General features: G+C 43.7%; 1 protein-coding gene across 1 annotated transcript in view; it reads right to left on the reverse strand.

Annotated features, from left to right (window-relative positions):
- Positions 1-847: 847 nt before the first annotated feature.
- LOC141999698 (uncharacterized) overlaps positions 848-12,401 on the reverse strand; it is a 76,771-nt gene continuing 65,217 nt past the window's right edge. Inside the window, exons 11-14 of the mRNA XM_074973373.1 lie at positions 6,954-7,052; positions 6,160-6,579; positions 3,356-3,472; positions 848-2,984 (exon numbers count right to left, since the gene is read on the reverse strand). Coding sequence (XP_074829474.1) covers positions 2,353-2,984; positions 3,356-3,472; positions 6,160-6,579; positions 6,954-7,052 — 1,268 coding nt within the window. The 3' untranslated portion in view covers positions 848-2,352. The remainder of the gene's footprint in view (positions 2,985-3,355; positions 3,473-6,159; positions 6,580-6,953; positions 7,053-12,401) is intronic.

Raw genomic sequence — 12,401 nt, forward strand, 5'->3', positions numbered from 1 at the left:
CATATTCCAGTGCAGATGTTTCCAGGGCTTTTACAGCTTCTGCGAAGTGAAGGGAAACCCATTGTTCTAGTTTGTGGAAAATTACAGGTAACAAGATGGGGTTTGGAGTCACATGGGCAAGTCACATGTCAGTGCCTGCTTCGCTTAGTTATAGCAGAGGCCATTACCCATACTTTCTTTAGTTAGAACGTTCACAGGAAAATCCATCAGGCATGGACAGAAGTCTTCCACGGTCCACTGTGAGTTCAGTGTTCTTTGATGGGCCATTCAACTTGAATAGTTCCTTCACAGTGTGCTGGCTAAATATCTTGTGGGTGTTACCACAGGAGCAAACGTAGTAATACAGGTACATAGTTAATATTCGTAACTTCAGGTACCAAGACGATACATGCATAGAAATAGCATAAGCATATTCAGAAAATCATAACTTTTCCATTGACCCCTAACTTGACACACTTTTTACAAGATTTGTTGCAATTATATAACAGTACAATCATCTATATGATCATATTTTAATTATATAATGTCACAGCCTGGCCACCCCTGAGCCTAGGAGCCGGACACATCAGCCGCTTCTGGGAGCTACCTAAGGTAAGCACCGCCCAGCCGGAGCCCGCTCCCCACACCCCCTCCCGCCCCCAAACTCCCTTCCAGAGCCCTCACCCCACACTCCAACTCCCCACCCCAGGCCTAAGCCCACTCCTGCACCCAAACTCCCTCCAAGAGCCCCCTCCCCCTGCCCCAGTGCTGAGTCCCCTCCCACGCTCCGAACCCCTAGGCCCCAACTCCCAGGCCAGAGCCCACACCCTCTCTCCCTTCCCCAGCTCAGTGAGAGTGAGTTAGGGTGGTGGACAGTGAGCGACGGAGGGAGGAGGATGGAGTGAGTGGGGGATGGGGACTCAGAGAAGGGGTGTGGCAGGAGCATGGCCTCGGGGAAGGGGCAGGGCAAGGATGCTTGGCTTTCTGCGATTAAATGTCAGCCTAGCAGTATTCAAGGTTATGTGAATATTTCCATTGGTGTAACTATATCAGGAGGTTGCACCAATGTAACTAGATTGATTTTTAGTTGCCAAGGTGCAGGTTGTCTCGTAGATAAGCCTTTGTCAGATGAATCTTGCAGGAGGATATCTTAAAACCACTAAAAACCTTAGCAAAACCTTGATTTAAAACGTCAAGGAGAAGAGTCCTTGCAAGATTCATGTGAGCAATAATTTCCTCGACAGCATATCCCATAACTGTGAATATTCTCTCCAGTTGACTGAACTGCATTTGAACTTTCCCATTTCTTCACGGAGCGGAGAGGAAAAACAAAAAATAAGGGAAGAAATTACCATTGAAGCAAATGGGAATTTGTCTCAAAGTCCCCAATAAATCTGCCAGAGAAAACGAATATCCAGTTGTGTGACCAAACAGCCTTTAAGAAAGAGAAAAATCTACCAGAGATATAAGACATTTTCCGTTTCCGACAGAATGAGATTCTAGAGCAGGTTTCATCTGATGACTCAGAATAAGGGCCACAGATTTTCCCATTGCATTGTCCTCTGATCCACTGAAACCTGCTTCACTCACTGCTGTCTCATTATTATTGAGTTGCATTATTTGCAAAAGTTTTAGCATCATGATAATGGTTTGTCTAGACTAGGAAATGTGGAGAACATTAGGACAGGTCAAGGGGAAATATACTGGCTAACCCACAATAGTATACTTGGGCCATGTCAGTATAGAAAACAGCTGTGATTTTACATCTGGGTAGCTCACTGGAGCTAGCTAACTACAAAAACATACTAATGGAGAAAAGGCTCAGGTAGATTTTACCACAATCTGACTAACTGACATCATTTGTATTTCACCAACCTGGGGCTGATGTGCATTCCTAATAAGAGGGACTCATACTGTCATGACCCACAGAACAAAGAAGATGATAGAAAGGGTCTTTGGGGATTCACCCAAGAAGGGCAACCTGCAAAAAGCAAAACTGGACAACCTACCTGGGGGAGCAGAGGGACCACAATGAAGTAAATGGCACTAAGAGCCTAAATACCAAAAATATTACAGAAAAAAAACCCACATTTTATTGTTAGCCCTAGACAAGGTATTTATGGTGTTTATCTCCTTTGTGGCTTCACTGAAGATAAATAACGTGTGACTTCTGATAGAAGCTTTTTTCCCACTCTCAGAACATGTACAAGGTGTCAATCCTGTGTGGACCATTAATTATCTCCTGAGGTCTGAGTGGTAAATGAAAGTTTTCCCGCACTCACAACATTCACAGGGTCTCTGTCCTTTCTGGAATCTCTGATGATTAATAATGGCTGATCGAACAGAAAAGTTTCTTCTATACTCACAGCATTCCTAGGGCCTCTCACAAGCATGGATTCTCTGATGTCTACTCAGGGTTGAGCTCTGAGAGAAGGTTTTCCCGCACTCACAGCATTGAAAGGGTCGCTCTTGGGTGTGGGTTCTCTGATGTCTGATAAGATGTGAGCGTCGAGTGAAGGCTTTCCTGCACTCACAGCATTCATAGGGCCTCTCTCCTGTGTGGATTCTTTGATGTACAATAAGCTGTGAGCGCCAAGGGAAGATTTTCCCACACTGGCAGCATTCATAGGGGCTAGTGCCTGTGTGGGTTCTCTGATGTCTGATAAGGTCTGAGCGCCGAGTGAAGGTTTTGCCACACTCACAGCATTCATAGGCTGTCTCTCTTGTGTGGATTTTCTGATGTAGAATAAGGTGTGAGCATCGATGGAAGGTTTTACCATACTCAGGGCATATACTTTTTCTCTCTCCCATAAGGATTCTCTGCTGGGCTGTGGTTTCCTTGAGGTCCTTGTGATTTTCCTCACAACTGATGGATTTACTCACTTTGTCCCCTAGTGGGGATACGTTTAGTTTAATTCCTTGTGATAATCCCCCACGCAGTTCCACATGCTCATCATCTTCCAGCTGTGGATTTTGCTCCTTGTTCTCACTCATCATCCCATCACCTGCAAGAACAGAGAGAAACCTCAGAAGAAGAGATGGAAAAGGGGAGAGGAAACCAAAGGAAGTGCTGGAGAGATAGGGGAAAAATCAGGAAATTACTTCCCCCAAACTCGTTCCCAGAGGGCAAAGAGGAGGGGATCAACTGTTGTCTGAGATCCAATTCCAACACTCAGGATGAAGGCAGGTTAGGAATTGAACTATTGCCATGTGTCAGCCAGGATGGGTAGGAAGCCATGAGCGATATCTGCTCTGAGGATATGACACCTGCTCGGGGACAATCCCGAACTCAAAGAGCTCTCAAGGTCCTGGTAGGGAATCCCAGCTGTGTCCTTCAGGCCCAGATGGTATTTGAGTTGGTCTAATGATTCCTCACCTGTGCAGGTTTCTGTCAAGATCTCTTTTTCCTCTGAGCCCTGGAGATCTGAGACCCATAGCTCTTCCCCTGGTTCCAGCTGAGACATCACCTCAGGTTTGGAGACTGGAAACCCTGCTGAGTTGAAAGAAAATAAGTGAGATCAGGTGAATTCATGGGACCTTAGTCACAAATTTTTTTTAAACCCCTGCTCATTTTAAAGCACTGAAAATCTCGAGCCAGCTCTCCAGGTGTTCAAAGGCACCAGACACTCTGCTTATAAGGGGATTTACTACTCACCTCTGCTGGTGCACACACAGCCAGACACTCCTCATCAAAGGGGCTCCTGAAACCTAGAGAAAGTAACTCCAAATTACAGAAAGCCAAGGGGAAGTCACCTTGGAACTGCTTCTTACTGACAGAGAGACCCCAAGGGAATGAGAAAGTCATAGGGAAACTGGGACTGGTGAGCATGGGCTTGTGGGGCTCAGCATAGTAAGGAATGGGAAGGAGTGGAGAGATCACTAAATGAAGCATGTCAGGGGTGTTAGGGATCAGGAAAGCACATTTTGAGAAGTTAGGGAATATAGCGAGTCAGGTGAAATAGAAAGGAGCATGAAAATCTTATAATGTATGAGCAAGGTTACAGAATGACAGAATCATAGAAATGTGGGGCTAGAAGGGATTCCAAGAGGTCTTTTAATCCAGCCCATGCACTGAGGCAGGAACAAAGAAACCTAGACCATCCTTGAGAGGTATTTGTCTAAGCTGTTCTTAAAAGCTTCCAAGATGGGGATTTCACAACTTCCTCTGGAATCTGATTCCAGAGCTTAATTACCCTTGTAGTCACAATTATGTTCCTAATATCTAACCTAAATCACCCTTGCTGCACATTAAGATACCAGCAGCAACGCAGAAGAAAGGGTGGCAAAGGGGCACTAAGTCTACTGTGAAAAGTGATATCGACAAAGTTTCTCCCCCACAACCCTATTATTGAACAGTAACTATTTAAAAGAATAACTTTTGGACTTACAACAATAATTCTATATAAATGTGTTTTAGTCTTTAATTAATTAAGACAATTAATTAATTTAAATTAATTTAAAACAATATGGTAATAAATTTAGCATTTAAAATAGTGTTAAATATAAAAAATGTGTTTTAAATTTATAAGGGGGGAGGTCGCACTCAGAGGCTTGCTGTCTGAAAGGGGTCACCAATACAAAAAGTTTGGAAACCACTGCTTTATGGGCATGCAGGGTATGGTTAGTGGTTTACATTTGAGATTATTTGAGCAAGCAGTTCCTGCGATTCATCCCCCAGAACTCCCCCTCTCAGGATCTTTTTACACAACCCTCTTGCTCTTACAACATTTTGCACACACCTAGGCGGAAACCGTGCTTCTAATGGTTCCCAGACTGATCTCCTTTACTTGGCATTTATCTCAGCTAGTACAAGGTAACCTCCTGTAGGGCGTGGCTTACAACTGTTTTGGGAACCAAATACATGGACATTTTGCCTAGTTCCAAGTAACTTACTGTGGAACCCTCTCCCCAGATATGTGAGATAATACTGACCTACATAACTGAACAACACCGTGATTATATCCAGTTACGTAGATTAGTTGCTCAGATTGGGGTGTGCTGTTGTTTACCATTTCAGACTGGAGAGTTCAAACCACTCCTGTTTCCTTGGTAGCATATCCCATAACTAGGAGGATTCTCTCCAGTTGACTGAATTGCATTTGAACCTTCCCATTTCTTCACGGAGCAGTGGGGAAAAACAAAAAATAAGGGAAGAAATTACCATTGAAACAAATGGGAATTTGTCTCAAAGTCCCCAATAAATCTGCCAGAGAAAACGAATATCCAGTTGTGTGACCAAACAGCCTTTAGGAAAGAGAAAAATCTACCAGAGATATAAGACATTTTCCGTTTCAGATAGATTGAGATTCTAGAGCAGGTTTCATCTGATGACTCAGAATCAGGACCACAGATTTTCCCATTGCATTGTCCTCTGATCCAGTGACACCTGCTTCACTCACTGCTGCCTCATTATTATTGAGTTGCATTATTTGCAAAAATTTTAGCATCATGATAATGGTTTGTCTAGATTAGGAAATGTGGAATACATTAGGACAGGTCAAGGGAAAATATACTGGCTAATGCAGACTAATATACTTGGGCCATGTCAGTATAGCAAACATAGTGATTTTCCATCTGGATAGCTCACTGAAGCTAGCTCACTACAAAAACATGCTAATGGAGACAAGGCCCAGGTAGATTTTACCACAGTGAAGCTAACTGACGTCATTTCTGTTTCCCCCACCTGGGGCTGACGTGCATTCCTAGTAACAGGGACTCATATGCGTCTGACTCAGAGCAAAGCAGTTGATAGAAAGGACCTTTGGGGATTCACCCCAAAGAAGGGCAAGCTACAAAAAGCAAAACTGGACCATTCACCTGGGGGAGCTGAGATAACAATGAAGTAAATGGCTCTAACGGCCTCAAGGGCCACATGTGCGAATTAGCAAAAATATTAAAGAACAAAACCTATTTTCTGTCAGCCCTAGCGAAGGTTTTTATGGTGTTCATCTCCCTTTGGCCTTCTCTGATGCTAAATAAGGTGTGACCTCTCATGGAAGCTTTTCCCACACTCAGAGTCTCTCTGGGGAGTCTATGCTGTCTGAATCATCTAATGTCTCCTAAGGTCTGAGTAGTAAATGAAAGTTTTCCCACACTCACATGCATAGGGTCTCTGCCCTTTGTGGATTCTCTACTGATTAATAAAGGCTTCTCTATCAGACATGTTTTCTCTATACTCACAGAATTCACTGGAGTTCGCACCTGTGTGGATTCTCCGATGTCTAATGAGGTTTGGGCGTCGAGTGAAGGCTTTCCCGCATTCACAGCATTCATAGGGTCTCTCTCCTGTGTGGATTCTCTCATGCAAAATAAGATTTAAGCGCCGATGGAAGGTTTTCCCACATTCAGAGCATATGTTTTCTCTCTCTCCCTTGAAAAGTCTCTGCTGGGCAGTCGTTTCCTTGAGGTCCATGTGATTTTCCTCACAACTAATGGATTTACCCACTTTCTCCCCTGGGTGGTTTCCCTGCTGCCTCTCTTCACAACTCCTGGACATGTTCCCTTTAGTTCCTTGTGATAATCCCCTGCGCAGTCCCATGTGCTCAGCATCTTCCTTCTGTGGATTCTGCTCCATGTTTCCACTCACAATCCCATCACCTGCTAGGACAGAGAGGAACCTCAGAAGCAGGGACGGAAAGGGGGAGAGAAAGCCAAAGGAAGTGCTGGAGAAATGGGGGGAAAGATCAGGAAATGAATTTCCCCAAATTCTTCCCCAGAGGGGGTGGGGAGGGGGAGGGGATCAACTTTTGTCTGAGATCCAAATCCAATTATCAGGATGAAGGTAGGTTAGGAACTGAGTTATTGGCAGATGTCAGCCAGGATGGGTAGGAAGCCATGAACAATAGCTGCTCTGAGGATATGACACCTGCTAGGGGACAATCCAGAACTCAAAGAGCTCTCAAGGTCTTGGTAGGGAATCCCAGCTGTGTCCTCTAGGCACAGACAGTATTTGAGTTGGTCTAATGATTCCTCACCTGGGCAGGTTCCTCTCGGGATCTCTCTTTTCTCTGAGCCTTGGAGATCTGAGACCCACAGCTCTTCCCCTCCTTCCAGCATCACCTCAGGTCTGGAGACTGGAGATGAAAGAAAACAAGTGAGATCAGGTGAATTTGTGGCCTTTTAAAAGCCCCTGCTCATTTTAAAGCACTGAAAATCTTGAGCCAGCTCTCCAGGTGTTCAAAGATATCAGACACTCTGCTTATAAGGGGATTTACTACCCACCACTCTGCTGGCGCACACACAGCCAGACACTCCTCATCAAAGGGGCTCCTAAAACCCAGAGAAGTAACTCAGAAGTATCACAGAAAGCCAAGGGGAAGTCACCTTGGAACTGCTTCTTACCAACAGAGACCCCCCAAGAGAATGAGATGGTCATAGGGGAACTGGGACTGGTGAGCATGGGGTTGCGGGGCTCGGTATAGTAATGAATAGGGAGGAGTGGGGAGATCACTGAGTTCAGCGGGGCTCAGGATAGTAAAGAACAGGAAGGAGTGAGAAGATCACTGAGTGCAGCAGGGCTCAGCATAGTGAGGAATGGGAGGGAGTGGGGAGATCACTGAGTGCAGCATGTGTGCGAGGGGGAAGGATAGCTCAGTGGTTTGAGCATTGGCCTGCTAAACCCAGAGTTGTGAGTTCAATCCTTGAGGTGGGCCATTTAGGGATCTGGGGCAAAAATTGGGGATTGGTCCTGCTTTGATCAGGGCAGTAGACTAGATGACCTCCTGAGGTCCCTTCCAACTCTGATATTCTATGTCAGGGGTGTTAGGGATCAGGAAAGCACATTTTGAGAAGTTAGGGAATATAGCGAGTCAGGTGTAATGGAAAGGAGCATGATAATCCCCCAGTGCATGGGGAAGGTTATAGAATGACAGAATCTCAGAAATGTGGGGCTAGAAGGGACTCCAAGAGGTCATTTAATCCAGCCCATTCACTGAGGCAGGAACAAAGAAACCTAGACCATCCCTGGGAGGTATTTGTCTAAGCAGTTCTTAAAAGCTTCCAGTGGTGGGGATTCCAGAACCTGGAATCCTATTCAAGAGCTTTACTACCTTTGTAGTCCCCCTCCCCTCCCCAATATGTAACCTAAATCACCCTTACTGCACATTAAGATATAGTACGGTCTTTCAACCAGTTTTGTACCCACTTCATAATAATTTTATCTAGACCAGATTTCCCTAGTTTCCCTATGAGAATGACACGTGGGACTGTGTCAAAGGACATACTAAAATTAAGATCTAGCAAATCTGCTGCTTCCCTGTAATACCCTAGGCCAGTAACACTGTCAAAGAAGGAAAATAGGTTGGTTTGATATGATTTGTTCTTGAGAAATCCATGCTAACTATTGCCCATAATGCTATTATCCTCTAGGTGCTTACAAACTGATTGCTTCATAATATGTTCCAATATTTTTACAGCTCCCAGAATTAGGCTGAGTGATCTGTAATTCCTCTGGTCCACTTTGTTCCCCTTCTAAAAGACAGGTCCTGTATTTGTCCTTAACCTGTCCTCCAAGAGTTCTCAAAGATAATTGCTAATGGTGCTGAGACTGCCTCAGTTAGTTCCTGAAGTACTTAGGATGAGGTTGGGGAATTAGATATTATAAGTCAGTAGCAACAGACTAATTCCTCTGGAAAAGAGAATATGAAAAGTAAGATTAACACCATGTGATCTCAGGAGCAACTGCCTCAACTATCCAAAGAGCCTGCAGGGAAGAGAGACTGTGGCTGCTGCAGGTAGTGAGGGGGGAGCGAGACCCTCAATTCCCACAGAAGTTTCATTACCAAGCTAGTACATCACCAGGTAAAGAGTCACCTTATGTCTGGCAGGAATGTAAGGAATCAGGAACAGTGGCTAGGGTGACAATTTGTAGGGAAGACGGGGGAGGTGTGTGTCATGGTGGTAGGGACTGAACATTGGAGAGAGAAGAATGAGAAACATAATATTTGAAAATTTGTAAAATAAAGTAAAAGTGGATTCTAATTAGAATGGAGAGCAGGCTCTACATGAACAGGGACTGGGCAGGGATTCTTTCAACAGGCTGGGATCCCCTGCAGCTCTAGATCCCCAAAACCACCCCTCCCTTCTCCCTACTAACCCCACCTTCCCCACTTACCAGGTGTCCCTTAGGCCACTCAAATGTTAAGCTGATACATTGCTCTGGTGTGTGTGGGGGTGAAAACTCCATACCCCTGAGTAACATAATTAAGCCGACCTAACCCCCAGTGTAGACCGCACTACAGAAACGGAAGAATTCTTCTATCAACCTAGCTAGCACTTCTGGGGAGGTGAATTAACTACGGCAATGGGAGATCCCTCCCCCTCGCTATCGTTAATGTCAACACTGAAGTGCTAATGTGGTGCAGCTGCAGTCCTGCGGCTGTGCTGCTATAGCGTTTGAAGAGTAGACAAGTCCTTAGTCCTATTTCTCCAAACCCCCCTAAGTTGGAGTTGCTCTGTAATAATGATGAATACTGGCAGGTGTCCTGGATACTGGGATATTTACTGTATGAATATTTTGTAGAGCTGTCGATTAATCGCAGTTAACTCACGCGATGAACTCAAAAAAATTAATCGCGATTAATCACACTGTTGAACAACAGAATACCAACTGAAATTTATTAAATATTTTTGGATGTTTTTCTACATTTTCAAATATATTGATTTCAATAACAACATAGAATACAAAGTGTACAGTGCTCACTTTATATTATTTTTTATTACAAATATTTCCACTGCAAAATGATAAACAAAAGAAATAGTATTTTTTAGTTCACCTCATATAAGTACTGTAGTGCAATCTCTTTATCATGAAAGTGCAACTTACAAATGTAGGTTTTTTTCATCACATAACTGCACTCAGAAACAAATCAACATAAAACTTTAGAGCCTACAAGTCCACTCAGTCCTACTTCTTGTTCAGCCAATCACTAAGACAAATAAGTTTGTTTACACTTACAGGAGATAATACTGCCCACTTCTTAATTACAATGTCACCTCAAGGTGAGAACAGGCGTTCACATGGCACTGTTGTAGCTGGCGTCGCAAGATATTTACATGCCAGATACACTAAAGATGCATATGTATCTTCATGCTTCGGCCATCGTTCCAGACGACATGCTTCCATGCTGATGACGCTCATTAAAAAATGTACGCATTAATTAAATTTGTGCCTGAACTCCTTGGGAGAGAATTGTATGTCTCCTGCTCTGTTTTACCCACGTTCTGCCATATATTTCATGTTATAGCAGTCTTGGATGACGACCCAGCACATGTTGTTCATTTTAAGAACAATTCCACTGCAAATTTGACAAAAGATACAATTGTGAAATTACTAAAGATAGCTACAGCACTTGCCACAAGATTTAAGAATCTGAAGTGCCTTCCCAAACCTGAGAGGGACGAGGTGTGGAGCATGCTTTCAGAGTCTTAAAAGAGCAACACTCTGATGCAAAAACTACAGAACCCAAACCACCAAAAAGGGAAATTCAACCTTCTGCTGGTGGCATCTTTCTCGGATGATGAAAATGAACATGCGTCGGTCCGCACAGCTTTGGATCGTTATCAAGCAGAACCCATCATCAAGCGGAATGCCCTAAGGGTCAGTCCTGGGGCCAGTTTTGTTCAATATCTTCATTAATGATCTGGAGGATGGCGTGGATTGCACCCTCAGCAAGTTTGCCGATGACACTAAACTGGGAGGAGAGGTAGATACACTGGAGGGTATAGGATACAGAGGGACCTAGACAAACGAGAGGACTGGGCCAAAAGAAATCTGATGAGGTTCAACAAGGACAAGTGCAGAGTCCTGCACTCAGGACGGAAGAATCCCATGTACTGCTACACATTAGGGACCGAATGGCTAGGCAGCAGTTCTGCAGAAAAGGACCTAGGGGTTACAGTGGACGAGAAGCTGGATATGAGTCAACAGTATGCCGTTGTTGCCAAGAAGGCTAACGGCATTTTGGGCTGTATAAGTAGGGGCATTGCCAGAAGATTGAGGGACATGATTGTTCCCCTCTATTCGACATTGGTGAGGCCTCATCTGGAGTACTGTGTCCAGTTTTGGACCCCACACTACAAGAAGGATGTGGAAAAATTGGAACGTGTCCAGCGGAGGGCAACAAAAATGATTAGGGGACTGGAACACATGACTTATGAGGAGAGGCTGAGGGAAATGGGATTGTTTAGTCTGCAGAAGAGAAGAATGAAGGGGGATTTGATAGTTGCTTTCAACTACCTGAAAGGGGGTTCCAAAGAGGATGGATCTAGATTGTTCTCAGTGGTACCAGATGACAGAACAAGGAGTAATGGTCTCAAGTTGCAGTGGGGGAGGTTTAAGTTGGATATTAGGAAAAACTTTTTCACTAGGAGGGTGGTGAAGCACTGGAATGCGTTACCTAGGGAGGTGGTGGAATCTCCTTCCTTAGAAGTTTTTAAGGTCAGGCTTTACAAAGCCCTGGTTGGGATGATTTAGTTGTGGATTGGTCCTGCTTTGAGCAGGGGGTTGGACTAGATGACCTCCTGAGGTCCCTTCCAACCCTGATATTCTATGATTCTAAGATCAGCATGGATGCATGTCCTCTGGAATGGTGGTTGAAGCATCAAGGGATATATGAATCTTTAGCACATCTGGCATATAAATATCTTGCGACGCTGTCTACAAGAGTGCCATGCAAATGCCTGTTCTCACTTTCAAGTGACATTGTAAACACGAAACAGGCAGCATTATCTTCTGCAAATGTAAACAAAGTTGTTTGTCTGAACAGTTGGCTGAACAAGAAGTAGGACTGATTGGACTTATAGGCTCTAAACTTTTACATTGTTTTATTTTCGAATGCAGGTTTTTTTGGTATATAATTCTACATTCTTAAGTTCAACTTTCATGATAAAGAGATTGCACTACAGTACTTGTATTAGGTGAATTGAAAAATATTATTTCTTTTGTGTTTTACAGTGCAAATATTTATAATGAAAAATAAATACAAAGTGAGCACTTTACACTTTGTATTCTGTGTTGTAACTGAAATCAATATATTTGAAAAAGTAGAAAAACATCCAAAAATATTTAAATAAATGGTATTCTATTATTCTTTAACAGAGCAATATATCGTGCAATTGAGTGCGATTTATTTTTTAAATTGCTTGACTACCCTAATATTTTGGTTTACTTTAAAAGGGGGGTAAGGAAAAGAAGCAGAAAGGGAAGAAGAATGGCTAAACATGAGCCACAACATGGTAAACCCTTAAGGATTATGAAGAGACTATGTCAGAATGATTAGCTTTGAATATTCTACGTCCTAGCTCCAACCTGGCTTAAACAAACAGGACCAGAAGATCAAACTGACTGGAGCAGCTAAAGGGGAGGGGCATGGCTGTTCAGGTGATTGTTTGGGGAAAGAGACCATCAACACGATTCCACAGGG

The sequence above is a fragment of the Natator depressus genome, chromosome 16, assembly GCF_965152275.1.
Source record: "Natator depressus isolate rNatDep1 chromosome 16, rNatDep2.hap1, whole genome shotgun sequence".
Lineage (NCBI taxonomy): Eukaryota > Metazoa > Chordata > Testudines > Cheloniidae > Natator > Natator depressus.